Source organism: Trichogramma pretiosum, unplaced genomic scaffold (assembly GCF_000599845.2).
Source record: "Trichogramma pretiosum strain Unisexual culture from Peru unplaced genomic scaffold, Tpre_2.0 scaffold76, whole genome shotgun sequence".
Taxonomy (NCBI): Eukaryota; Metazoa; Arthropoda; class Insecta; order Hymenoptera; family Trichogrammatidae; genus Trichogramma; species Trichogramma pretiosum.
The window spans coordinates 227907-255878 of NW_019640848.1; the positions used below are offsets into that span (position 1 = coordinate 227907).

Genomic DNA, 27972 nt, shown 5'->3' on the forward strand with positions numbered 1-27972 from the left:
TATCAATTAGTAACATTCACTGCTGTGATTCATACGATGACTCGAGTATGCATGTATTGTAAAAGAGAAAAATAGCGGAAATATTTTGCTCCCCACCCAACGACGTCACAAGGAACACTCTAGTAAAGAATCGTTTAAAAAATTATCTTTTTATTTGTCGTTCGAAATACAATACTCAAATGATTATGTAACACTGAACGAGTACCGTAAAATACTGTTTAAAATAGATAGAATTATTGAATCAAACGGTAGACAAGTTTGTTAATTTAGTTTAGGAACAGATTACACTATACACTTTTTCAACTTTCGTAAGTTGCCCTAAAAAAAGTACTTTTTTTGTTTTTGAAATACGTGTAAAAGCTTTGATTGCTTTGTAAATTTTGTATCTTGAGTTTTTTTATTGTATAATACGATAATATACAAACGCGGAATAAAAAATATATCTTATCACTTTAGTGAATGTGAATATAATTACGAAATGTTCGTTCACGTAACGTAACGCACCCTTTATAAGGGTTTACGCACTTACATTTATACATATTTATAATAATTCGGGTAGAAGCTGCTAAAAAATGCGTCTGCGTAGAAGACTATTATTATGTTATATAATATTATGTTAAGAAAATACACATTGTACAAGAATTCATATGAATTTCATTCAGCTACAAAGGTTCAAGGGATTAAGACAAGGATACTCTATCCTGCTTTAAATAGATACTTGTTCAAAAAATTTTCCACTCGATCGACGATATTGATTAAACATATTATCGGACAATTACGATTTTAATAACACCAACAATTCTCATCGATTATTAGTGGTACTAATAACTCTATGCTATTTTCAGAAACTTAGATGTAATTACAGTCGTTTTTAAATTTAGCACAGCATATGTAAAGAATGAAGCCAATACTTGTAATTATTGCAAAGTTAAAAAATGCTCTTTTTAAACACACGATGATCTAATTAAAAGCGGTCAAGTGCCTATCCGTTTACACATTCAGAATATCGTTCTTTAGATTCATTAAAGAAATAAGAAATTATATTAAAAATGAGCAGTAAAATCGCACCACGTTCGGCGCGTATCGACTAGAGTGAAGATTGATTATTTTGATGCACCTGCAACTGTAAAAAACAGTAGAGGATGCCGGCCTGAGCCATGACGTCAACAGTTCCAGCTGCGAGTGGATCCCGATTTTTGGCGTCGTTTCTATTGCTCGTACCTGGTCTCAGTAAAGTTGGCCCAAAAACAGTTGCTAGATTGTGTAGGGACATCTTGTTCTGGGCCTCGTTTTTATTGACACGCACGAGATGCGACAAAAGGAAATCGATTACGGCTTTGTTAATCTGAGGCAAACCGTCGTAGACGCGCCGTAAGGCGTTGCCACGTGACAGCTCACCAGTTTGGAAGGCATCAAGGAAGGCTGGATACAAAGCGTCTGTGAACAATGCTTCGGGCATCTCTCGCAAGTACAGTTTTAAAACTCCTGTGACTGAGTGCACATCCACCTAAATAACAATCAAGTATTTTGTAAGTGATCGACGTTCTTCAAAAAAATGTTCAAAAGATTTAATAATATTATTTTACTTCTTTCAATAATTGCTCCGCTTCATACGAGTTACTTTCAAATGATTTTCGTAGCTTAGCTAAATCTGATGCTGAACCAGAAACTCGATAAAGTCCAACTTCTGCCATTCCTCGCTTTTCAACTTCTCGCACACAAGCAGTTATGATGAAGGGTACTTCACGCTTTTCTCGTCTAAAAAAAATTTCGGTCAATTAACAATTAAACTTTTTCGAATATTTATATGTATAAAAAAATTAAATACTTACTTGCAGACTAATTGTATTTTTGCACCAAAAAGACCTTGGGGCTTGGCAGAAGGCACTCGTCGTAGGGTAACTTCACTTGGAACAAATTTAAGAGAGACATCTAATGTAGCCGGTCCCAAACTCAATGACCTTTTAACTACATCTCCAAGAAGCCAAGACGTACTCAAACGTTGAGCACATTTTCCTCTTAAAACTGATCTGTTACCACATTCCTCGTACAATAAAATTCGAACGTTTTGACTTCCTTCTAATTCGACTACAAAAGTTTGTGCTAAAATTCAAAATACTTGTAAGTATGTTGGATACATAATTGCAAATACTACATTAATTAAACTTCAATTACCCCAATTAGGAGTTTGACCTCGAGCTATGTGACTTTTTGCCCTCTTAAAATAATGACCATAGCTATCAACCTCTATTACGATATAGAAATCGCCTGGCCTATCTAATCCAGGTGGAGCAATTCCTACCAACGTTAAATGTAAGTCTCCAAGTAATAAGCTTTCGTCTCGTCCAGATCTCAAGAGGTAACTTCCCATGTCGGTTTGAAGATAAGTTCGACATGCTGCAATCCATGCTTTCAAATCGTACATATTGAGAGGAAGATGACCTGGAGGTTGGCCACTCTAAAAATTAAAGACGGTCAAATGGTAAAATTAAAAGTAAATTTGATATTATAAAGTAATAATTTTTACCTGCTGGAGCGCTTCGATTGATTCGATCCATTGCGATCTTTCGAATTCGCTCGACAAAAAAAATGTATACGAATTTTGAATGCGATTAGAATTTTTTTGTGCAACTTTCAAAATGAGATTTGGAGAAGCCAAAACTAACTGAGCCTCTAATTCAGCTAATTTTTTTCGATTCTTTTCTGCGCCTCTACCACCAATTCGAATTTTCTTATCGTCGTTCTTTTCTTCCCATAAAATTTGATCTCTTACTGTACACGCTTGAGATCTAAGTAAAAAAAATGAGTCATTAAAATACTCTGAATGCAATTAAACATTTGAACTTTAAAATAAAAGTCTTACCTAAGTACAACCACATTTGGTGGACTATTTTCACGGGGTTCAATACCATCTTCCATGACTACAACTTCTGCCATCGGAATGAACCATTTCAATTCGAATGTATATTTTTCTTTGCCAGATGCCTTGTATTTGGCGCAAGCAATGACGTCGTTGAAAAGGAACAAATGCCTCAATTTTCGATGGCCATCCGACAATTCCACAACAAATGAATTTTTCACGAGTCTTCTCTGTGCTCGATCGTGATTCTGTGCAACACACAGAGTTAATCGTTTGTTCTGAAGCATAAAGTTAAAATAAATTGTTTTCGTGCAAAGTTAAAAGTTTCATACCTTGAACATAAATTTGGTCTGCACAATATTAAATTCATCAAGGAAATTTCGTGTCATCGCAAGCGCTTCCGAGAGAGGTGCATAATCTGCATGACTTTGAGGTGTGTGCTTTAAAAGATCCTGAAAATGTTATTTAAGAAAATGTTTTCAGTACGAAATACAAATTAATACGAGGGCGCATTCAATAAACAAAAGTTATTACGTGAAGGACAAGGGCATTCTTCTGAACACGAGCCACTGGTTTGTGTAAAAGATCTTCGAGTGAGAGGCCTGGACCCTTCGGGGAGCCTCGTAACTTGATGTCACGCGTTATTTCCGAGAACTGCGAAGATTGCGATGAGCAACGTCGTACTGTATCTGTAGCTCGTGCGTAATTGTGCAAGAACGCCTCGTAATCACGAATCTTACTTGCCATTACCTAGGATAACACTCATCAAATTAAAGATCATTTTTAACAAAGTGGAAATTAACGAGTATAAAACTCACTTTGAATTGTTCTCCGATTGAAGTTTTGTTATCCCATGTGTCGAGCTTTTTACGCAAATCTTCGAGGAACTCTTGGTGAACCCTGTGTAAATCGGGAATTTTGTAGAAAATCGTATTGAACTCATCCTGCGAGATGACTGGCTGAGATGTGTTCACTGTAGCGTTAATTGCTTTCATGTACTGTAATGATTAATTCGACGTGAATAAAATTATAAAACCTTCCCAAGCATCAATTTACGTAAGATAACGATCGAATTAGCACAAGCTTTCTATTTATGCAATATGCGCTTTGAATCGTTAAAAGATAGAAAGAAGGAAAAAAAGTGGAGCGAGAAAGTATCTCACCTGTATCATGACGTCCAAGCATTCCACATAAATAGCTTCACTTTCAACTACAGAATCAATAATGCACTTGACCATGGAAGTTCTGTCGTCATCTTTACTTTTTTCTTGTCTTCTGGGCGTTGTTGGTGTTGGCGACTCTAAACTACCCTCACTGAGACTTAATGGTTCGGCGTCGCTGCTTCCCGTTTCATTATCGGTGCTCAGGGTGCGTAAGAGGATGGGTGGTGTTGAATTTTCTTCATCTTCGCTGTCCATTGCTGCTCGATGTCTGGAAAATTAATGGTTATTGCTTTAAATAGTTTGTTTATAGAAAGTTATAAAAAGTTCTATAACTTGATTTTTACAACTTATAATAGATATTGGATAAATTATCGATTAAAGTTTATAAATAAAAGAGCTGATTGAACATTTCATGTTGATGTTGTTGTATCCAATGAAAGGAATAATATTTATATTTCTACGGAAAAATCATCATAAACTTACTGTATGAAGTAATCAATGTTGACATAATTATTTTGATTTCCAGGTGAATCAGGAAGCGAAGGTGGCCGTCTTGACTGAACTTTTCTTCCATTACTTCCTAATGCAGGAGCATGAGCTTCAATGTAAACATATTCTCCTGTTTGATCAAGAGCTACTGAATCATAATAAGGTTCTTCTTCTGATGCCTCAGCATCGCCATCCTCAGCATCTTCTAATGCCTTTTCGGATTCTTTCTCATCCTCTTCTTTTACAGTATCGTCATTTTTATCTTTTTTAGTGTTACCTGTAACTTGAATGACAGTGATATAGTTACTTGGAACGTCTGGATCACTGTTTCTCCTACTTTGGTCAGTTTTCTTTTCAGGACTCCTTGGTATTTCGCTTTTTGGTCTTTTGCTTGAACTCAAAGTTGAACTTAATTCACTAATACATTTATCTTGTAGTTTACTGAGATCTTCTCTAGCTGGAAGTGGTGGAGCAGAATCTTTAGCTTCCTCTGAATGTGAATTTTTTTCTAAAGAACTAGTTTCAGATGACTGAAGATGCTTCTTTTTGAGAGAATCAGCATCGGCAGCCTTGGATTCAGATGTTGTTGAAGGATTAGCTAATCTGTGTTTTTCTACATCTGCCAATAATCTTTCCAGATATTCAACATAAAATTCTTCTTTTTCAAGTTCCTCTCTTAGTGTTTGAACCTATGATAATATGTTAAATTTAAAATTAGAAAGAAGTTCATTAGAATAAATGTATTATCATTATTAGTGAGTGAGTTTTAAGTTTTTCTTGAATTCTTAAACAATGGATAGAATATGTTAAATTGCTTACAACATCATAGTAAACTGAATTGCAAATTTACTTTTATGTTATTGAGTAACATTTCCATTCAATGAATCATAAAAAATTATCAAGATTCAACCTTATATTATTTCAATAAATAAAATTTATGAAAGAATTTTTACCAGGATTAGATAATATTGAAAAATAAGAGTAGTATACAATGATAAAATAATAACAATAACAATATTAATTAAAATTAAGAGATAACTTGAAAAAAATTATCAAGTAAAAAAACTAAAGCAATACAAATTTGTGCTATAGTCAGTGATGCAAGAGTTGACAATTATATCTTTAACGCTACTACTCATGAACAGTGCCACCGCCCAATTAAAGTTCCTCCTATCAAACTGGATGAATCATCTCTCTTTGTACGAGTACGTAACCCATAAAATCTGATATACTTGTACAATTACGCTTCACCTCTTGTGCTCAATCATTATTCATCACTTGCTTATAAATCCTCACAGTCATATCTACACTAAATTGCTAATGAATGGTATTTTTCGCACCAACAGTCAATGATAAGCAGAGAATGATACAAGCTCCGCTCAGTTTGATAAGAGAATCTGATCTTTGATAAAAGGCTTAGGGAATAACACTTTGACAGAATGTATCTTACCTTGTGCTTGTGCTTGACCAGATTAGCTCTAACATCCTCTTCTAAGGCAGATGGCAATGCACTGTCAGGGAATCTGTCTTCCCAGACTTTTTGGAAATCCCCAAAGACACTCATACCTGCGGGTGACAGAAATGCACATCAGCACCCACTACATACATATATAGACAATAGATAAAAAGTCAGCAACCTCTTCATTCGAATGGCACAACGTGTTGGTACGTAATAATGTAAATTGGGAAAAGTGAAAAAAATTTAAGGAATCAAACGATGCACAGGTGTGTGCACTCACAATCGCTAAAATATATATATGTAGATATTATATATCTAACGAAGTCAAGCAAACCGGAACCTTTCCCCTCACTTTCATCGGTGCGAGTTTCACAATATGTGTATACATATATATATGTGTATGTATGTAACGCGGCGTGAGGCTCGATTCAGCGGAATGAGCGCCCGAGTGTATGTAGAGGGTACAGTATGTACATGTGTGAGTGTGTACGTATACGTATCGCGAACATGTAAATATATATATATGATATATACTCGCGAGCGTGCCAAGTGCCTTCGAAAAATCTTTCGCAATGTCTGCTGTGTATATATACACTCCGAAGTGTTATATACAACAAGGAGGCAGGGGCGGCCGCGCGGTAATGCGTAAACCGAGGTTCAAGAAAGCGAACGAAAATTCGAATTCTCGACCTGCTGCAGCACAGTCTTAGCAGCAGTAAGTTTATTACAGAGCAGAGGCGAATGTGTGTGTATATATAGACAGAGACTCGAGCAAGGCTGCATTTTTATAACACTCGAGTAACGATATGTACGCTTGGTACACACCGCATTCGAACACTTGGATCAATGGATCAACGTATTACATATAACTCATTTTTTGAAACTAACGACGCGTGTGAGTGACTCCATAAAAGTAACACATGTGAAGACTAGCACTAGGCGGGGGGATGAGCTGTGAAAACGAGAAGAGGTTGCTGCCAAGTGGCATGCACCGTCGATGATGACGACAACGACGATGGTGCACTTATACACACGTATCAAATACACAGAGAATTTATGCACACACAGATACACACACACACACACACACACACTGGCTCAAGTCCCGTGATAAGAAATCTGATATCCGTACTTTAACAATGTTGTTATTTACTCGTGCTATGCGGCGGATGTCACTTTTCTTTTCCTTTCTTAATTTTTTTGTGTGAAATACACCGTACCTCCTGCGTATTTATCGCTATGTGGCACGTCGAGCAGCGATGACAGCGAAAGCTTTTATTTGCATTTAGAAAAACGCCCGCACACGACACCGCCTCTTCTTCTCTGCACACTGCACTCCGATGTATTATGCATGTAATTTATTCGCATGCGACGTTGTTTACACAAAAGCACACGCTTGTATATTATGCATATAGCCGCGACACGATCGTCGAACGCATTTAGAGCGACACAAAAAAGGAGAAAACAACAAATTCGAGACCACTGGTTTCGCGGCTGGTGTTACTCTTCGCGGCGCGGCATCATCGTCGCGCGCAACGACGACACTGACTGACTGGCTGTGAGTCGATGTATTGTAATAATAACCGTGTAGTACGTACAACTGAATAAGACTGCGCTCTACGAAGAGCACAGAGCGCCAGTCGCTGTAGGTATACTGCTGCTGGTGTGTTGCTGCTGCCGCACGCAGCACATAATGCACACACACACGTATACACGTTCACACATACACGATGTTATAAAGCAGCAGCAACGCAACACGCGAAGGAAGAGACCAGACCGCAGCGACGGCGCATTCGCCTCTCTCGTCGTTATCTCTCTTTCTCTTATACAGCTTGATTTTTTTCACCGACAGCCCAGAGCATACACTCGCGGTTGGAATATAAGCATGCCTACGATATATAAACCGATACCCAATTTTTGAAACGCTCATCCATGCCCAACGCGTTGTTCTTTTTTCCGGGTAAAAATAAAACTCGCGTTATATTACATGTTCGAATTTTACTAGTTTATACCTAAAACATAGTTCTGTAACATATACTGTAAATCCACAAGAATAAAATCTTTGACGTAGAAAATTAGAGTAAGGGAATCACTTGTTTTAAAAGATTAACATGCGCAGATTGCGAGAAACAAAATAATTCATTCAGATTATTCTCATTAAATAAAACGTAATTCACGTCCAAAATTTTGATTGACTCCAATTTGGTACCAGTAGAATTGCAAGGGCTGTGTCAACGTTGAACATACACAACAATAATAGCAATAATCCACTGCAGGTTGGACCCTGCAGAGCCCTGTACTTGTCTATCAGTCAACCGTACGAGTAATCTACGCAAAAAAACTTGGACGTGAATTATTTGTTATTTGAAAAGTAATCCGTGTAAATTATTATTTTTCCCGTTGGTCAATTTTTTATTTGTAAAAGAGTATATAATCCGCGCAAGTTGCTCGTTTACGTTCCAGATTTTACTCGTCTGGATACAGAGTGTATATAGAAGGTAGGATAGGTGGGCGCCACAATTTCGCGGACTGTTTGGCGAATTACATGTGGAACGTGGCAGCACGCGATAACGATCATTATCGTGCATCGCCGCGCGATTTATCCTACATGTATAGAAACACTTTATACTGCGTTCGATCTGCTCCGCGCGCTGCGCGATCCACCTCCGCAGTGAGTACGCAATATTGTACGCAGCATGTGTGCATCCCGGTACACATGAGCCGCACACGCATGTAATATGTCTGTCCATTTATACATGCACACATATACGCGCGTCTATGCAATGCGCTATCATCATTATTATCCCTTTTTTCCTACTGTGCGCGCGATGCGCTTCTTGTTTTTGCACTTCCGTCCGGTATAATACCTACATATAGATATATCGCGATACGGAAAGTCGTATAGCGTGGTGTTGCTACTGGCTTGCGCGATGATCATCACCGGCGAGGCGCGATTCAGGACGTTGCAGTTTTGTTTAGGGAATTTACGGCTTCTTCGCTCGATTATCATCATCATCATCATCATCAACATCATCATCATCATAGAGCCGTATGTGTACAGTCAGCTCGTCTCGTGCGGTGGGGTCCCTTCGTTTTCTATATATAAAGTCCACAGCATATATATTGTGCAATACCCGTGAATCGGTGTATGTGCGTGTGTTCATGTAAATATTCTGCAGTACACATCCCCAGCCTGTATTCATCAATCACCAAGGCAGTATGCGAAGCCTAACATGCGAACCTCTGCCTTAATCGTCAAATATTATTATAATTTTTACTCGTTGTAAAGTTGCGTAGAATAAGTGAACGTTTATTAATTTATATTTAAAAGAGGTTTTTAGCTCAAACGTATAGTGTAGACTACGACCTATTTTCATTATGAAAATAATTATTAGCCCCACAATACCTAAATGTGTGCTTTTTATGTTTCTACATAATGTTTACTTTTAACTGATCATCATGATCGTGACTATTAATAAATTATCATTCTAAGTTAACATAATTTTAAAAATGCAATGCATTACATAATCTTATATGAGCACAAAATTATCTAGCCTAACAGAGATTTCTGGACATTTTCAATTTAACTCTACGCGAAAAAAGAATGGGCAATAAGCTAAGAAATAATTTTTACTTAATATTGTTACAATTCAATATTTTTATAACAAGGTAAAGAATTTGAAAATAATGAATTACAATATAATAAAAAAAAAGATGTTTCACGTCAATAAAAACAAAATTAAAAAAAAAATTTAACAAGACGATGGAGAATTTTTCAGTTCGTATGTTCTTATGAAATTCTAGTAGATCTTTTTATGCATGATAATACTGTGTAATTCTATGTTTTATCCGCTAGCACACGAATTGCAGCAGCCGTGATAGCCTCTAAAGTATTTTGATTTTTCATTACGGAAGCTTTGTAATGAGTCCGAAATCGACTTTTATTAATGTATAGGGAATTCTAGTTTACAAATACATAAAGCAAATTTTCTTCTAACATTTTGTTCAAAAACTCTTTTTCTATCTCATCACAGAGCTTCCTCTATGATGAAGTAACATTTTTTGCTATTTTTTACCGACGAAACTAAGGTTTGTTTTTTTTTATTTGACCACTTACACAAATCTTTATAAATTCATTACACACTAATGCATATTACTGCTTACTTGACGTATATATTCTAGGACATAAATTTTGTAATTACCTAAATTATTTGTATCCATATCTTTAATATTATTTCAAAACTTTTTACTATATTGCCTCACTTTTATGGATACCTAACGCATATTACTGTATATTTAAATTCAATTAACAATATTTATTCAATTTAAACGTTTGAAGTTAAAAATGTTAATTATAGAGAAAAATGCTCTTGGAATTTATCCCCTCATGATGTTTTTCATGAAAATGTCATTTATATGGTCCTTTTGGACTGGTATGAAGAAATTCGGAGTAGCATCTATATTACTGATAATAGGTATTGCATTCTGTACATCACGGGTAACGTTCTCGAAACCTTTTTAATTACAGTGAATAATTCAATTTGTCACAAAAATGTTTAAAATTTTCAGGTAATTTATACAATAAAAAAGTATTATGCAAATAAATAAAACGTCAAAATAATAGCAGAATTATGTATTCAATTTTTCACAGTGACTTTCGCTATGTATGCCATGAACTAGTCTATTTTTAATAAATTCAAGACTTCAATGAAATTCTTTTTTTTTTCACTTATTTTGTGATTACGTAAATTTTAATTTTTTTGCATAAAAAAAAATTTTAAAAAATCATCTGCCTAGTGTTAAATTGAATTATGGCGGGATAGTCAAGTGCGCGCGTCACGCATGGCAAATGCTGCTTTTCTCAGTTTCGAATTCTCACCACATTCAACTGTGGCAACTCACTGTATCGTGATAGCTGGCTCCAAGTCTGCAACGCACGTGCATGTGTTTACGGAATCAGTTTACTAGTGCTTCTGCTTAAATAAAATCAAATAATGACAGATTTAATAAAAACAATCGACAGTGATCAGGAGATTGAGGATTTATCAGAACCCTCTGATGAAGAAGACGACGTAAGTAATTCGCTCTATTCTTCTAAATAATTACTATGATTAAAAAAAATTGATTTTAATTCTTGAATCTTTTATCAATTTGTGCAGTTTCAACCTCGTTTAAAAGAAAAAAAAAAGGAGAATGGTTTAGGAGGTGATTTAGTTTTCAACCAAGAAGATTTTGAGCATGACACTTGGAATGATCTGAGCAAATATATCAAACGTAAAGCCAAAACTAAGCTTGATGACAAAATCAAAAAAATAAGAAATTCTCACAAAGAGGGAGATGAACCATTAGAAGAACCTGTCAATTTAGATGAAGAAGAAACTGACTTGTTTGTCGCAGAAGAAGATCTTAAAAAAGATACCATTAAAACTAAGTTGAAAAAAATAAAAAAAGGAAAAATTGAAGAGGAAGAAAAAGTTAATTTTGAAGAAATGCCAGAGTACGACAACTTGGCTTCATTTGAGAAACTCAACATTTCTCGTCCACTTCTTAAAGTATGTCAAATATCACTTTATTTAACTTAGTTACAAACTTTTTGGAACAGCTACTTAATTTAAATTTTTACAGGCAATAGGCACAATGAAATATTACAATCCAACTCCCATTCAAGCTGCAACAATACCTGTTGCTTTACTTGGCAGAGATATTTGTGGATGTGCTGCAACAGGTACAGGAAAAACTGCTGCCTACATGCTTCCAACTTTAGAAAGATTATTGTACAAACCAGCTGGCGGGACACCAGTAACTAGAGTTTTGGTTCTTGTTCCTACTCGAGAATTGGGTGTTCAAGTATACCAAGTAACTAAACAATTAGCGCAGTATACTTCTATTGAAGTAGGATTATCAGTAGGTGGTTTAGATGTAAAAATACAGGTATGAACAATTTCTTTTTTTGCGTCATTAAAATTTTTCCAAAAGTTGTTTTACTTGAATAATTTTTAACTCATGAATAATATTTTATTAGGAAAGTGTTTTAAGAAAAAATCCAGATATTGTAATTGCTACTCCAGGACGTTTGATTGATCATTTGGCTAATGCACCTACTTTTACTTTAGATACTATTGAAGTGTTGATTTTGGATGAAGCTGACAGGTTTGTAATTTTTGTTTGTATGCTAGTGCTAAACTAAAACAAAAAAATTTTATTAGAATTTTATATTATTTACAGAATGTTAGATGAATATTTTGCTGAACAAATGAAGCAAATTGTCAAGCAATGCTCCAGAACTCGCCAAACCATGCTGTTTTCAGCTACTATGACTGAAGAAGTAAAAGATTTAGCTGCTGTTTCTCTTAATAAACCAGTAAAAGTTTTTGTTGACAGCAATCAAGATGTTGCATCTGCTTTACGACAAGAATTTATAAGGTTGGTATCTGATACAAGAAAGTTTATTTCATTAGTAAGATTTTAAATAATCCTCCAATACTTTTATTTTTAAATATTAAAATTCGTACACTTGCAAAGAAAAATAAAATAAAATCGAAAAACACACTCATAGGTAATTACCATTTTTATCTAATATTTTACATTTTTTCTAGAATCCGTAAAGAAAGAGAAGGTGATCGAGAAGCTGTACTAGCCGCCCTGATATGCCGTACTTTCCATGATCACACTATGATTTTTGTGCAAACCAAAAAACAAGCCCACCGATTACACATTTTGCTAGGACTTCTAGGAGTTAAGGTAAGTCACAATTTTTACTTGTACCTTTACCATGTGGGTTATAGAATTAACAAAAAATTTTAACGATAGGTAGGAGAACTCCATGGAAATTTAACTCAGCCGCAGCGGTTGGAAAATCTGCGAAAATTCAAAGACGAAGAAATAGACGTCTTGATAGCGACAGATGTTGCGGCCAGAGGTTTAGATATCAGTGGTGTGAAAACAGTCATTAATTTTGTAATGCCAGCGACTTTGCAACACTACATCCACAGGTAGCTATACATTTTTAATGGGTTACATCTCCAGATTTGAACCGTACTAGATAAACATTTGTGTTATTGACAGGGTTGGTCGAACTGCGCGAGCGGGTCGAGGCGGTGTCTCGGTCTCATTGGCTGGTGAGCAAGAACGTCAACTGGTAAAGGAAGTCATCAAGCAATCAAAAAATCCAGTGAAACACCGTATTATACCGCCCAATATTATCGACAAATACAACAAAAAGCTTGTCTCGCTAGAGCCCGACGTTGAGAAAATCCTCAACGAGGAGCGAGAAGAGCGAGAATTAGCCAAGGTCGAAAATCAAGCCAACCGCATCGAAAACATGTTGAAGGACGAAGACAATAAAGATCAGCGTGTTTGGTTCCAATCACAGCGAGAAAGGCATATAGAGAAAAGTATGTACACATCTTTATTAGCTGCACCTCAGTCTTCATTACATGTTTGTTGTGACTTGGTAGTTATAATCTCACGTTTTATTTTCAGAAAAACTGCAAGGTAAACCGGAGATGGATAAATCAGCCAAACCGTCAAAAGATAAATCTGAGAAAAGGCCTGAAAAGAAATCGAAAAAACCAGCAAAGAAGTTGGATCCAGCCGAAGAACGAGCTTTGCAAGAATTAAATAAAGTTGCAGCTTTTCAAGCGCGATTAGCCAAGAAGAACATTAAACCGAAGAAGATGAGATCTTGCGTAGATGCTACTGCTCCTGAAGACCGTGCTGCCGGCAAGAAGAGGAAGGCTTCGTCCTTTGCCAGCGATTTGACGGATACGAGCAGGAAGAACGTCAAGAGAATGCGATACGAGTGAGTATTTTACTTTTTCTTCCTTTTTTTTATCGTCGTTTGATTATCAATGAATGCTAAACTTGTTTTTGTTTACAGAGCAAATACCAAAAAGAACCAGAAAGCGAGCAAATCAATGAAAAAAGCTAAAATGAAGGGTATTAAACCCAAGAGCAATCCTAAAAGGCGTTAATAGATTTTTTCCTTTTTAACAAGTGTAATAAATGTTGTAAATAAAAATAATTTAACAAAGAAAATTGTAAAACTAAAATTCATTCCATTTTATACCTATTTATATTCAAGACTCAATTTTCTTCAGTTACTGTGAATAAATATTATTTTATCAAGAGAATTAATTTCCGAGTAATCAGATAAAAAAAGAACGAGAAATGAAGATTATGCAAAACAAGATATGAAAAGATTATCAATATCGGTATTTTTATGATTAACTTTTATAAAAATTGAATTTAGTCGTCATTCATGAATTTAATGTAATAATCAATATTGATGTGATTGATTGGTAATTATTTTTATTGGGACCCTATGATAAAAAAACTCTTAAAGCTTTCAAAAGGACTGTGTTTTAAAAACATTTAAAAGCGACATAAAATGGCTTTGAACTGCCCTAAAGGTAGGCCAATCTGTGCCAGAAATTATCGAGAGGATTTACCATTATCGACTACCATCTAGAATCTCACGAATGAAAATGTATGCCATACTTGCTTACATTTAATTTCAAAAATTAAAATTTTTTAAAGTTCTTAAATTTAAATTTTTAGTGTTTCAATTTTGTTTAAATAATTGTAAAGTAAATGGAATTCCGAAAAATGTGTGTTTGTATGTAGTACGTGAAACAGGCTCTTTTAAATTGGGATATTAAATCGTATCAAAATCGTATTAAAATTATCTACATTTATTGTCAATAATAATGAGAATTAATTAAGAGGTAACAGTAGGCTTAAAATAGAAAAAATTTTTTTCGAATAGGTTTTTTGATCCCCTTTCCATTGCATTTTTGATTATTCACTGAGATACAGCTGTTTCCGTGAGCCTTTTTTTATTTGTATACTTTGCGTGTTACATGTTTTATTTATTTGCGTTTTCTGGCGTTTCACGTTTTTGCAAAATGCACCTCTGTTGACGTAATATTCAGAGCGTACCGATAGAGTTACGGCACCAGGATCGCGTACACTTCTTCAAGAAAAAGCTCTTTGAGTTGGTTTTTTGATTTTTAGACTCAAATCATCAGAATTTCAATCAGAATTTCAATAAATGTCAAAACATGTTAAAAAATCCTATAATTCATACATGGGTGTCAATGAATTTCAAGCGCTCCTTGTTTTTTATTATTTTTTTATTATTATTTTTATTTTTAAGAAAATGTTTTATGATTCAATTAAACATACACCATATAAATCGATGTTATTGTAAAATGATCTAAATAATTTTAGTAATAATATCTTAAATATTCAAAACTATTGAGTTGAAATAGAAAAATTATAATGAAAGGATATTGAGCGCTTCATTGATTACAATCAAAATTACCGCGTACTGTTGCTACGAGCTCGATCTCACGCGCACGCGATTGAATGCCGACAAAATAGAAAACACTCAATTTCACAAAGCCTTTGGTGTTTTACTTCGTCGCCGCTACGTGGTGCAGCCAGAAAAAAACGTTTTACGCAGTAAAAAAATAAAAGATCAGAGTAGAAGTACAGCTGCTTGGCCGCCAGTCAAGCTGTCTTCAGTAGGGTCAATACTGATCCACTTAGCAGATGATGAAAGTGATGGCTGAGACTCTTTATGATGCTCACCAGCTGCCTACGAGGTCGAATATCGCACGATCCGTAGGAAATTCTGATGCTAACTGAAGCCAACCAAACCAATGAATAAAACCAAAAATAATCAGGCTCTCCTCGTCGTAATACATGTATTACAAACGAGTAATCAAGCAAGAAAACGGCTACGCACGTGTTCTTTCATTTACTTGCCTATGGTGCGTCTCTACTTGTGAATTACTCCCAAGTAAATTTCTCAAGTAGTTGATGTCATGTCGACAAATGTCGCGAGAATATTTTAATGTTTGCGCTATCATATCTACAACCAAAAGCTTGTGCACTTTAGAAATTATTATTTCTGAAAATGCACTGTAAAAATGTATTTAGTCGAAAAATTGATTTCATTACATTGAATGTTGTACTAAATTTTTGTCCCGTGTTCAACATTAAAATATTTCTGCATTAGCTGCAAGCTTACAAATTTAAAAATCATTGAAAATTTAAAGTTTATATCTCGTGTTTGCAAAAATGAATTGCAAAGAACCACCCAAGTCCGCATAATGTAAATTTTAAAATACCGGCTTCGACTAACTGCAAGCGTGTTCGGTTACGGTGTATGTGTATATGCCATCCACAGACATAGTAGCTGTCTGTATCGTCTGCTTCATGTTCTTTGCGATCACCGTGTGCAGCCAAACATCAGCCGACGGCCGGTGAACATTAAATAATTTTGACGGAGGCTTTCATAATTTAAGTATTTCGAATTTGAGTTATTCCAGAGACCTCTAGAATTGTCCAATACAAAAAATCTATTTTTTTGTTTTGCATTTCGTATCGAAGCAGTTATACAACGTGTCTAAGTTAATGTTTATCGCTCGATAAGAAATCAGCTTGAGCAAAAATAATCGCGTTATTCGATAAATTGATGCTGCACTTGCTACGCAGAGGCGAAGATTCCCATTCAATCAATTAGAGAGTAACCAAGTAGATTATATTTCTTAAAATTTTTCTGGTGTTTGCTCTGGCAGAAGTTTTGAAATGGAAAATAATCGAGGCAAAGTAAGTTTAGCAAACTTTTCAGACAGCGAATTATTTCATTCATCTTTTGGGATACAGTTTAATTGTTAACTTGATGAATTATTCTATTTGTTACAAGGTTATCAAGTGTAGAGCTGCTGTAGCTTGGGAAGCTAAGAAACCATTATCATTAGAAACAATCGAAGTTGATCCACCTAAATCCCATGAAGTAAGGATTAAAATTAATTCAGTTGCTCTGTGTCACACTGATGCCTATACCCTGAACGGTTTAGACCCTGAGGGAATTTTCCCTTGCATTTTGGGTCATGAAGGTTCGGGTATTGTTGAAAGTGTTGGAGCTGATGTTACTGAATTTAAAGAAGGTAAGACATAATAAAATAAACATTTGATAATAAATATTGTTCACATGTTTTATGATGTTTTTCAAATATTTTTTGCTAGGTGATCATGTTATCCCTCTCTATATCCCTCAATGTCGAGATTGTAAATTCTGTAAATCTCCCAAAACTAATGTGTGCAGTAAAATAAGACTAACGCAAGGCAAAGGTGTCATGCCTGATGGAACAAGTAGATTCAGATGCAATGGTAAAACTCTTTATCATTTTATGGGCTGCTCAACATTTGCTGAATATACAGTAGTGGCTGATATATCATTGGCTAAGGTTTGTTATTAAAAAAATGATCAAACATATGCCATTAAACGATTAAAAACGATCAAACATTTTTTACAGATTGATCCATCAGCTCCATTAGATAAAGTATGTTTATTGGGTTGTGGTGTATCAACAGGATATGGTGCTGCATTAAATACAGCAAAAGTAGAGCCTGGCAGTACTTGTGCTATATGGGGATTAGGAGCAGTTGGATTAGCTGTTGCTTATGGTTGTAAAGTTGCTGGAGCTTCTCGCATTATTGGAATTGATCTTAATCAAGACAAGGCTAAGAAAGGTATCAAAATCAACAATGCATGTTGATCTATTTTTGTATCATTATTTTTTTTTATTGGTTTTAACTAATAATTTTTTATCCAGCAAAAGAATTTGGCTGTACTGAATTCATTAATCCAAAGGATTATGATAAACCAATTCAAGATGTATTGATTGAGATGACCGATGGAGGTTTAGATTATACTTTTGAATGTGTTGGCAATGTTCATACAATGGTATGTTAGAAAATATTTATGTTACCAACTTTGGTGGAACTTTTTCAATTTCTAATAGGAAATGTACTTTCTAGAGAGCAGCTCTAGAGTCCTGCCATAAAGGCTGGGGAGTATCAACTATTGTAGGTGTGGCTGCTGCAGGACAGGAAATTAGTACTCGTCCATTTCAATTGGTTACTGGAAGAACTTGGAAAGGAACAGCTTTTGGAGGATGGAAGTCAAAAGATAGTGTCCCCCTTCTTGTTGATCAGTACTTGAATAAAAAACTAATACTAGATGAATTCATTACTCATGTTATGCCCTTTGACCAAATCAATGAAGGATTTGAACTTCTTCATTCAGGAAACTGGTAATTCTCATTTTAATAATTCCTATTTATAATAATTACTTATTTTGAATTTGAGATGTAATCATGATTATTATTATTTAATTTCAGTTTGAGAGCAGTGTTGCACTATTGAAACATGGCTTAATATTTTTGAAAATCTGTTTAATATATATTTTTCGAATTTCTCCCCGTTGGTCAAAACAGAACTTTTGTTAATGAAATATTATAGCTTTAAAGGATTATTGATGTAATCAATATTTATATTTATATGAAACAAAAAATAAATTCGAGTTGTTTGAAACAGCTACAATAAAATTTTTCTACAATTATAAAGTACTTGTTTTATTTTAATACTTTAATAAAAGGAACCTAAAACTTTGTAAAATTCTTATGCCGAAAAATCGGTTTTGACCGGATTTTGTTGTTGAAAACAGCTGTCACATTCGATCAGTCAGTAAATTTTTTCCGAGTCCTGCAAGTCATCGTACTTACTTCTGCCAAGGCAAATAACATACCTTTAAGAATCGTCAAAATCGTCTTTCGCCGGCGAACTCGTGCCGTGCATGTAACGCATACATATATATTTTGTTTTATCAAGGCCCGTACCTTCATACGTACGTATGTGTATATCTATAGGCATATAAGTATGCGTACAATAAATGCATTATACATGTACAGAGCGAGTGCATGTGTACGTGTACGCATTACATAGTAGGCCCGCATACATGTGCTAATGTATATTATATACCTATACGTGTACGCACGGTCATATCGTTAATATGCAGAGTGTTGCCTTTATATAGTTTAGCATAAAATAAAATGGCGGTCGGGCGACATTCGGTGAATAAAAATTTAGCGACCCGCTCGTGGGCATACAGCACGAGACGCCGGCACGTAAGTATATATACCTATATATGTATAGGCTTCGCAAAGTACATACAATATAGGTTCTATTCGTGCCGGGGTTTTCGCGTGTTACAAGAACAATTGAGAATAATCCGTAAGTAGTCCATCATCGACCGGCTAAAAATTGAATTTTCTATTAGGCAGAGGCCGAATAGTCGTTCCAATTTATATATGGACTGTACGGCATGTTGCGGTGTGGGTAAATTTTTTACATGGCTACACGTGCCAAGTATATCTATATAAGGCTCGCGCGAGCGGAAAAAAACCAAAAGGCGCCTTGGCGCGCGCATTTCGAAGGAAATTCACAGCAGCGCGTAGCGAGCGAGCGAATTTCGGAGTCGTCGACTCGGCGCGCATGCCGCTCAGCGGATCAGCAATGTTTGGAGCTCGTGCACGCTGCCGCCACCTTTTAGCTCGAATTCGCGATCTTCTCGTCTCTTTTTGCATCGTCTCTCCATATTCATGCAATAAATGTTATGTGTGTGTGTATGCGCTCGACGTGGACGGTCCCGACGACGATGCGCGCGGCTGAGAGGAGCGAGGAGGACCGAGAAAGAGAGAGAGAGAGAGACAGCGAGATAAAGAAGCGTCCGGGCTGGCCAATAGTCGTGCTCCAGACAATGCCGAAGAGCCGAACGCGCGCACACATTGGCACACCGACGGACGCACACCGATGCAGTGGGCGCGCGCGCAGCGCACGATATGCAGTTTGCAACGCTCCGATATTGGCAAACACTGGGCGTCGGACAGAGAGAGGAGATGTAGACGGGCAAAATATCGGGCCGCCATTGGTCGCGGCCCATATCGTTGGTGTGTGTGTACGTCGGTGTGCGTCATAGCTGCAGCTTAAAGCACTGCTGTGTACACACATAGGGGCACTTAGCCACCGAGTTGGCTGTGTATAGAGCCGCCACCGCCACCACCGTTGTCGAGACGCGCCGCGCATACACACGAAGAAAAGTTTTGCGTGTGTTGGAAGTTTGCGCATATGCAGGGCTCGACTCGGCATATATCTGCGCTGCGTGTGTATTAGCGAGTCTCTCGCTGCGTGTGTGCGTACGGCATTTGGCTTCCACATCTCTGTCTCTCTCTCTCAGTCTCTCCTCCCTCTGCGTTGCTGCTTCTGACGCTTGTTACGTGCGTGTGCATATATACGTACATCCACACAGGCTTGGGCAAAAGGCTTGTGTGCGGGGCTGCTGCGCTGCTGCACCGATATATACACACAAGCGGGGCCGCCGCGGCGCGCGCAAAGTTTCCTTCTCCGTACGCCCCGAGAATTGGCAAGTGTGTGCGTGCGTATATTCGCCGACTACGACGACGACTGTGTGTTGCAGCCTCTAGTGTGCACACACAGTTAGTGCGTGTGTGCCTCGCAGGCAAGAGAGATATACACGCGCGCAAAACACACAGTCTCAAGCTCTCGGGCGGCCACTGCCAGAGGCGTACCGAGTCGTACGTACGTGCGCTCTCTCTCAGTTGTGTGTATGTATACGGCCATATACATATGCACCGCGCGCGCCTACCCTACGATATAGCTATACTATCCGCAGCGACGACGAGAGCGGCCAAGAGAGCACGGAGAGCTTCGCACACACTCGTCGTGCATATATAGGTATATACGCACACCTATATGTGCATAGGGATATACGGAGTCGCGACGACGACGACGACGACGACGACGACAGACAGAGGAGCAGCCGTGTGTGCGCTCGGCCGACTGCGTCTACTTATATAGGCAGGTAATACATATACATGGTACATATACGCATACATATAGATTGATGTATATATACATATATATAAAAGCGGCGCGACCAGGAGAGTTTGTAAGTGCGAGCGTATACGTGCGTGATCGCGTCGTCGTGCACAGCAGCAGCGGATCGCTTTGATGGTGAGTGTGCAGCAACACCCGAGCACCCGTCCTGTGATAGGCACTATACAAGCTCCGCTTCATAAACGCACTACACACGGACGCAACACACCATCTTTTCTTGAGCCGCAAGCGCTCGCTCGTATATACGTATATGCATATATACAACATAGATACTCCACACACTCGAGAGGCGGCGAGAATACATACAACATATACATGCATGCACGGTACACTACGTATTCGCCGCGGTTGTGCGAGCTTGTGTTGTTGTTATAAGACGTATACGTAAATTCGTGTGTGCGTGTGTCTGTGCCAGTCAGCCAGCGGACGGACCACCGTATATATACGCACGCATCTCTACCGTGTGTATACCTGCACATGCAATCGCATCCTCGCGAGAGTGTGTTGTTGTATACGTACGCGCAGTGAGATACTACAACTACGTCTAGAACAGTAGCAGCAGCAGCAGCCGCCGCCACCACGAGACGTGCGTCAGCGTGCGTGCATTTAGTGGATAACATTGTACATACATCAACCCTTATACGCATAAACGCCCGACTCCGGCGTACACAGCACAGTACTTTTTTCTCCATAACAGATACGAACAACATACACACCCACACACAATTAAATGAGCAAAAACAACAGTGTTGGCAGCGTGCGAGCACGCGATTTGCTGCTGCTGCTGCTGCTGTTCATGCTTTAAGATGCTTGCCCGTCGCCGCTGCTGACCGTTGTCGGTGTCGAGGCCGTCGTGCCGCTGCTACTGCTGCTGCTGCACCGCCGACTCCTGGTGCACGGCGAGCAGTCAGCCAGCCACCCGCGCGCGCTTATACGGCCGCGCAAGGTTTCTGCCTCGCTCTCTCTTTCTCTCTTTTATAGTCTGCTCCGATTATTAATAAAGGACTGTACTGCTGCGCCTTTTTTTTTTTTTATTTAAAAATCATATTGATCCGTATTTTGTTGACTGTCTTTTAACTCGTATCTTTCTCTCTGTTTTTTTTTGGGGACCTTCTTTCTCACTGGATCTCCACGCTCTTCGGGGACTCGTTCGATGCAAGCAGGACTCGGAGTTTTAATACACACACACAAAGGAGACAAAGAGAGGAGCGTGCCTAGAGAGGAGAGCAGAAAAAAGGTGTATGTATATAGATATATCTGTGTATATATATAAGCGAGCGGTGTCGCGCATCATCACGCCAACGCCTCCTCCGTGCAGAGTCTGCTCCGTGCTGCTGCGTTATTTTATAATAGTCAGCGGCTTATGGCAGCCAACCGCAATATACACGTACAATCGTATATAAATGAACGGCTGCACACAAGATAGACAGAGAGAGAGCGAGCTATAGCTGCTGCTCTTGTTTACGTTGTTTACGACGACGGGCACCTGGTGCTCGAAAAATTGTGCAGCGCCGGCGCGTTGTCTTGCAGCGGAAGTGGCCGATGAAAAACCGGCAACCGGGCCCCAGAAGCAGTGACACTGCACAGTGTGTGTTGAGTGTGACAGACATTTTACCAGAAAGATAGAGACAGAGAAGGAGTTGCGATAAGCGCAACTGCAATTGCAAGCGACGCTTGCATTTTATTATATTGTTGAAGAAAGAGACAGAAGAGTTGCAGCAGCAGCAGCAGCAGACCGCCAACGCCGACGACGCCAGTGTTCAGTCATAACGCGGGTCTGCATTATACGCCAGTACTGCGCACTGCTGCCGCTACCGCTGATATCGGCGAAACAACGAAGCGAAATTTTCGCTAAAAAGAAGCGCACCAGCCAGCAGCTCTGCTTCAGCCGAGAATCATTGGCGGATATTCGTGCATTCCCCTTCCCCGCTCGCGTGCGCATCGTTGCTGCTGCCGCGCGCGCGATTCCCGGCAAGAGGTATAGCACACAACATATTGCGCGCCGTTCTTTGCACGACTCTGTGTGCATGACTGTGTGAGTGTGTCTGTGTGTGTTTGTGCAGTGTGTGTACCGTCGTCGTCGCCGCGCCGCCGCCGCCGCTGCCGCTGCCGCCTGCACCGCCGCCACAGCCGCGACCGATTGATAGGACTTTGCGCGACTGCCTGTGCCCGACTGTATAATACACGGGCCTGCAGGAGAGCGAAAAACCGCGAGTGGCATCGGCGCGACATATTAGCGTTTTTTATAAGCGCCTGACGCAACAGCAACTGCAAAAACAAACAAAACCAAAAACAAACAAGACGACGTAAAGCGATTTTACAGATTACTGACAATTACGCTTCTAAGAGAGAGGACATTGTTGTATACAAGAGGGAAAAAAACACGGTGTGCGTGCGGTTCTTCGATAAATATCCATAGTACACGAGTGGTACGCGCGTGCAATATTTCACAAGTTCGCGTAGCATGCAGCAGTGTGCATGTATATGAGCGCACGAGCAATTGACCGGGAACAGTGCGAAGTTTAATAGAGAAACGACTGACTGTATCGCGCAAGGAGTATATATGTGTTATATACACAACAAGTAAACTCGCAGTGTGCAGTGTGGTCGATATACGTATACGAACGGTGTAACAGATTACGTACGTGTATTAATTTTATTAATCGAGAACGTACACATGTAAAAATTTCGCAAAAGGTTAAAAGGAGTCCGCGTATTATATTCGCGCAGTGTGTTTTCACTTTCGCTCTCGTAATCTCTACCTTCTCGTCTCTCTCTGTCTCGCTTTAGCTCGCACTCTCCGGCCTCGAGTTTGCGTGTCTCTCTCTGTGTGTGTCCGTGTGTGCATGTGTGAGAGCGTGTGTGCGAATTCAATACATGGACGGTAGAGACGCATAGCAGCGATTGGGCGAGCCTTGCATGAGCCGCGCTTCGTGTGCGTATTATATAGCCGCCTGATCCTAATCACGCAGAGCGCGCGCCAAGTGCCTCACTCATACATATACGTATGCGATACACACCTATATCTTAATGCCATTAAGCACTCACACGGAAACACGTATGTCGTCCGTTTTGTGTGCGTGAGGCGCTACTCCGATCTATTTGTTTTGTGTGTGTGTGTGTGTATGCGTGTGTGGCTGGTATCAAGCCATTATCAGTGCGCGCGTTGCCGTGTGTTGAAACACCACAGCGCGTATTATATACGGAGAGGTGCGCGCCTCGCCTTGTGTTGGTGAGTCGCTGTTTCGGCGCAGGCACACACACAGCCATTGCCACGTACACGTACATGGTAAAGACCCACGCTCACATACAGAATAGTGGAATGATCGGCCAAGCTCGCTAAAACGGAGTTTGCAAAGTGCGATAAAAGGTGGTGTGTCGGTGTAGTCATGGCGTATACGTGTGTGCGTGTATAATATAGGTTAGAAAGCGATCGGAACGCCGCCTCTGCCGCTTTATTGCGAATTTATCAAGTTTCCTCTCTACCTTGCTCTTTCGTTCTTTTCGCTCTTTTTGTGCAGGCAAATTTTTCGGACCTCGAGCGGCGGACAGCGCGGCTCGGGGCGTAGCGCGACTTTATATAGTCACACACTCCTAAACTCAACGTGTAACTTCTCTTTCTCTGGCGGTGTAGTCACATATTATACCGTCTCGGCTAATAATCTCGCTACGCAGAGTAGCGTGCGCCCGCCAAAAGTGCCACAGCGACTGGAGATATTCACGAGTCGGAATATGACTCTCGCCGTAACAGCCGGCCGCTGCTGCTCTATTCGAGAAACTGGAGCGTGACGAAAACTGCTCTGCTCTGGAGCCACTCAAGATTTTTCCCGCTGACCAGTTCGTCATAGTGGAGCAGGTGGTTGGCCCTGAAGATGCGTTGACTACGGACAGCGGTGAAGAAGCCACTGTCACCACGACCGGTAGTCAGGCCGACTCCATCACCACTTTGACGAACATGTGCACCACGCCCGGCAATTCTGGCACCGGGTTTGGCTATGCCACATGGTCATTTAGCGGGCACAATGCCAATGACAACAGGCAAGAACCGACGAGTCAAAGCGACCAGATCTCAGCAGGTACTATAAGTTATACACAAGTTAATAATAATCAGGACCAAGCAGTCAGTCCAAAAATTCATATTGACGTCAAGTCTAGTAAGATACATAATAGTTCAGGCCATAGACGAACCATGTTTGCTATGAGCGCTGATGGCTTACAGCCAACCCCGGCAACCACTGCTGGGCATCATGTGCACACCAGCACAGCCAGCCACAATCAGTCCGGTCACGTGTCTCATGTCAGATCTAAAAAGAACACTGCTGCAGCCGCTGCTGCTGCTGCGCACCATGATGTCTTTACTCTGACTCATACGTGTGACAAAAGTGGTTGTAATTGTGATGCACATCATACCACTTCTATATTTCCTAATACTTTGGTTTTTGCAACAGACAAGCATGGAGCAATGAGCAAGCACTTTATGACTCCGATTGGCCCACTGCAATTGACTGCTGAAGAATGCAACGAGATCCTGATGAAGAGGGCTGCAGCTGCCTCTACTCAAGTTGTTAGCAGTCAAGCGGACAGTCCTCACTTTAGCCATGTACTCACCCATGTAAATACAGCCCAAATAGATACCAAGCATAACATCAAGCAACAAATACAACAAGAACAAACAAGAGTTCCAAAGGAAAGGCCTTACACATGTCCAGAGTGTGGAAAATCATTTCTGCTCAAACATCATCTGACGACTCATGCAAGAGTGCATACTGGAGAAAGACCTCATATTTGTGTACACTGTGGTAAAAGTTTTGCACATAAACATTGTCTCCATACTCACTTACTACTCCATAGTGCGGAACGTCCCTTCCAATGTAGAGAATGTAAAAAATCATTCACTTTGAAACATCATCTAGTAACGCATTCAAGGGTACACACTCGTGACCGACCTTTCGTCTGTCCAGAGTGTGGCAAATCTTTTCCTTTAAAACGCCATCTGGTAACACACAACAAATTTCATACTGGAGAGAGACCTTACGTCTGTGAAGAGTGTGGCGAATCTTTTGCTCAAAAGGATCATTTAACCATGCATTCGCGCTTCCACGGTAGCCTGCATCCATTTGTTTGCCCAGACTGTGGTATGAGTTTTCAGAGGAAATTCGAATTAGTGAATCATGGAAGGTTGCATGGAAGAATACCGCATTCTTGCACAGTCTGTGGAAAAGAATTTTTGCAGAAACGTACCTTGTTGGCCCACATGCGACTTCATACTGGTGAGACACCATTTGCATGCACTGTATGCGGTGAAGCTTTTGGAAGGAAATCAGACCTGATAGCCCATTCAAAGATACATAACAGTAGTAATCCGGAATCGGATACTAAACCGTTCACCTGTCGGTTAGTAAAACATTGAAGTAATTACTCATTTGTGATAAACATTAGAGAATTTGACTGATCATCTACATGCATGCTTTGTTTATTAACAGGGAGTGTGGTTTGGAATTCAATAACAAGGAAGCTCAAACTTTACATCTGCGACTTCACTCTGCTGATAGAACTCTTGTCACTGATCTTTGTGGACTTGCAGCATCCTTTCAACAGACCACTGGCCATTTTTTAACTGCTAATGCTAGTTCTCATCAGGTAAATATCAGTCCTCTGAGATGCCAATCCTAGTGTATAAGTGCAAGACATATTTCATGTAGGTATTCAAAGAATTAATCAAATGATTTTTTATTTGATTTTATTGAATGATGATTTACATCAGTTAGATTAGATGTATTATTACTTATGTACGTTTTTTTTCTCATAAATGACAAAATTTGAATAGATTACTTTTTCTTTCATGAAAATACGTACTTGCAAATAAAACTACGCGCCGGTATTCGTTCTGGATCAATCATATCTAACAGTAATCTTGCTACGTTAATTTTGAATTAATTTTCTAAACTTGCAGTTGAATGGTCCTCTTGGAAGCAGCGTGAGCCACATGCACGGGGCTACGCAAACATCGCCGCCAGTTGGTTCCGGCCCTAAGCCAAAGCCCCACCTCTGTCCAGACTGTGGACGAGGTTTTGCGCAAAAGCACGGTTTGTCGCAGCATCAACGTCGCCACACTGACGGCAGCTGCCACATAAGGTCTCATGTGTGCGACAAATGCGGCAAAGCTTTCTTCCAGAAGAATCATTTGCTTCTGCATCAGCGCCAACACATGGATCCACCACCCAGTATTGTACGGCAACAACAACGCCAAGCAGCACAGGCAGCAGCACAAGCAGCCAGTCAAGGTGTTGGCACAGTTATCACCATTGATGGTTCGCAAGTTTCTCCAGACACTAAAGCAATTGCATTGCAGGCAATCCAACAAGTCCAAAATCAACAAATAGAAGCAAAAGTGATAACGTTACAAGCCATACAAAGCCACGTCGATGGTAAACCAATTGCGTTGCAAGCCATTCAGCAACCAGGCGAGACCAAAACTATTCAGCTAGCTATCCAGCAGCAAGGCATAGACACCAAAGCTATAGCTTTGCATGCTATTCAACACGCAGCGCAACAGCAACGAGTTCAGCAACAGCAAGCCCAACAACAGCAACAAGAAGCTCAAAGGCAGCATCAACAAGCTCAGCAGCAAGAAGCTCAAAGACAAGCCCAACAACAACAGCAGCAACAACAACAACAACAACAGCAGCAGCAACAGCAAGAAGCTCAAAGACAGCAGCAGCAGCAGTCATGTACAGTAGATAACAAAGCAATACAGTTGAACGTCACCATGTGAAACAATTTTACAATATTGAATCCGATTGTGAATATTGCCGACAATGTTGATTGTCAATACGCTTCCGAATACGACTTGAGACCAACCATATCCGTTGCCACCGTAAAATCCTCTATGCAAAACCGTATTGTACTCTCACTAAAGTAATAGTTATATTGAAATATCGATTATCTCAAGATTCTCAAAATATAAAGTAACACGTTTAATTAAAAAAGGACGTTGGTAATTTATAAATACTATATATAGCGTATAAGCTAAAATTAAGGCTTGTAACACAACATAAAATTACCATAATGTAGGGATCATACACGTATATACATTAAAAATATTGCATATTAAAAATTAAATGTATACTTTAGATACTTATACAGGTGTGAGAAAAGAGAAATATTGTCTGCAAGGCAAATTGAAAGCATTTGAATAAAACCACGTTCGCTACTGTTTATAGGTATAACTA

At 39.2% G+C, this 27972-nt stretch overlaps 4 protein-coding genes across 8 annotated transcripts; 3 read left to right on the forward strand and 1 right to left on the reverse strand.

The window, feature by feature from the left end:
• Positions 1-370: 370 nt before the first annotated feature.
• On the reverse strand, positions 371-7578 carry LOC106655739 (active breakpoint cluster region-related protein). 3 transcript variants are annotated; one of them, XM_023463586.1, is made up of 14 exons: positions 7104-7578; positions 5963-6078; positions 4850-5201; positions 4507-4789; positions 4024-4291; positions 3679-3858; positions 3395-3610; positions 3193-3312; positions 2864-3108; positions 2528-2789; positions 2176-2458; positions 1833-2103; positions 1587-1758; positions 371-1507 (listed from the first exon to the last, which is right to left on the reverse strand). In XM_023463586.1, the coding sequence occupies exons 2-14, from the start codon at positions 6074-6076 to the stop codon at positions 1088-1090; spliced, it is 3186 nt and encodes a 1061-aa protein (XP_023319354.1). In that variant the 5' UTR covers positions 6077-6078; positions 7104-7578; the 3' UTR covers positions 371-1087. The 3 variants fall into 3 exon arrangements, with proteins under 3 accessions (XP_023319354.1, XP_023319353.1, XP_023319352.1); XM_023463585.1 differs by having other exon boundaries at positions 4507-4795; XM_023463584.1 differs by having other exon boundaries at positions 4507-5201.
• Positions 7579-10885: 3307 nt separating this feature from the next.
• On the forward strand, positions 10886-13944 carry LOC106655681 (probable ATP-dependent RNA helicase DDX27). Its single transcript, XM_014376196.2, has 10 exons — positions 10886-11043; positions 11131-11523; positions 11597-11902; positions 11994-12121; positions 12197-12394; positions 12568-12712; positions 12782-12963; positions 13037-13365; positions 13454-13772; positions 13851-13944. Exons 1-10 carry the CDS (start codon positions 10966-10968, stop codon positions 13942-13944), a joined length of 2172 nt encoding a protein of 723 aa, XP_014231682.2. The 5' UTR covers positions 10886-10965.
• A 1852-nt stretch (positions 13945-15796) lies between these two features.
• On the forward strand, positions 15797-18362 carry LOC106655696 (alcohol dehydrogenase class-3). The gene is made up of 7 exons (XM_014376214.2): positions 15797-16588; positions 16686-16929; positions 17009-17229; positions 17299-17515; positions 17599-17729; positions 17804-18078; positions 18166-18362. Exons 1-7 carry the CDS (start codon positions 16568-16570, stop codon positions 18188-18190), a joined length of 1134 nt encoding a protein of 377 aa, XP_014231700.1. The 5' UTR covers positions 15797-16567; the 3' UTR covers positions 18191-18362.
• Positions 18363-22846: 4484 nt separating this feature from the next.
• Positions 22847-27969, forward strand: LOC106655725 (gastrula zinc finger protein XlCGF26.1-like). Of its 3 annotated transcripts, none has more exons than XM_014376253.2 (4): positions 22847-26134; positions 26224-26380; positions 26694-27024; positions 27093-27273. In XM_014376253.2, the coding sequence occupies exons 1-4, from the start codon at positions 24696-24698 to the stop codon at positions 27170-27172; spliced, it is 2007 nt and encodes a 668-aa protein (XP_014231739.2). In that variant the 5' UTR covers positions 22847-24695; the 3' UTR covers positions 27173-27273. The 3 variants fall into 3 exon arrangements, with proteins under 3 accessions (XP_014231739.2, XP_023319363.1, XP_014231736.1); XM_014376250.2 differs by having other exon boundaries at positions 22857-24816; positions 25189-26134; positions 26694-27969; XM_023463595.1 differs by having other exon boundaries at positions 22851-26134; positions 26694-27969.
• The last annotated feature ends 3 nt before the right edge of the window (positions 27970-27972 follow it).

What these genes read in the sequence shown, in the direction of transcription:
- LOC106655725 (XM_023463595.1), top strand. Translation starts at nt 24,696, where the DNA reads ATGTGCACCACGCCCGGCAATTCTGGCACCGGGTTTGGCTATGCCACA. An exon ending in ACTAAACCGTTCACCTGTCG is followed by an intron (nt 26,135 to 26,223) that starts GTTAGTAAAACA and finishes GTTTATTAACAG; the next exon opens with GGAGTGTGGTTTGGAATTCA. An exon ending in CTAATGCTAGTTCTCATCAG is followed by an intron (nt 26,381 to 26,693) that starts GTAAATATCAGT and finishes CTAAACTTGCAG; the next exon opens with TTGAATGGTCCTCTTGGAAG.
- LOC106655696 (XM_014376214.2), top strand. Translation starts at nt 16,568, where the DNA reads ATGGAAAATAATCGAGGCAAA. An exon ending in TGTTACTGAATTTAAAGAAG is followed by an intron (nt 16,930 to 17,008) that starts GTAAGACATAAT and finishes ATTTTTTGCTAG; the next exon opens with GTGATCATGTTATCCCTCTC. An exon ending in CTTCTTCATTCAGGAAACTG is followed by an intron (nt 18,079 to 18,165) that starts GTAATTCTCATT and finishes ATTTAATTTCAG; the next exon opens with TTTGAGAGCAGTGTTGCACT.
- LOC106655681 (XM_014376196.2), top strand. Translation starts at nt 10,966, where the DNA reads ATGACAGATTTAATAAAAACAATCGACAGTGATCAGGAGATTGAGGAT. An exon ending in TTTCTCGTCCACTTCTTAAA is followed by an intron (nt 11,524 to 11,596) that starts GTATGTCAAATA and finishes AAATTTTTACAG; the next exon opens with GCAATAGGCACAATGAAATA. An exon ending in ATTTTGGATGAAGCTGACAG is followed by an intron (nt 12,122 to 12,196) that starts GTTTGTAATTTT and finishes TATTATTTACAG; the next exon opens with AATGTTAGATGAATATTTTG.
- LOC106655739 (XM_023463584.1), bottom strand. Translation starts at nt 6,076, where the DNA reads ATGAGTGTCTTTGGGGATTTCCAAAAAGTCTGGGAAGACAGATTCCCT. An exon ending in GCTTGGACGTCATGATACAG is followed by an intron (nt 3,859 to 4,023) that starts GTGAGATACTTT and finishes TAATCATTACAG; the next exon opens with TACATGAAAGCAATTAACGC. An exon ending in AGACCAAATTTATGTTCAAG is followed by an intron (nt 3,109 to 3,192) that starts GTATGAAACTTT and finishes TGTGTTGCACAG; the next exon opens with AATCACGATCGAGCACAGAG.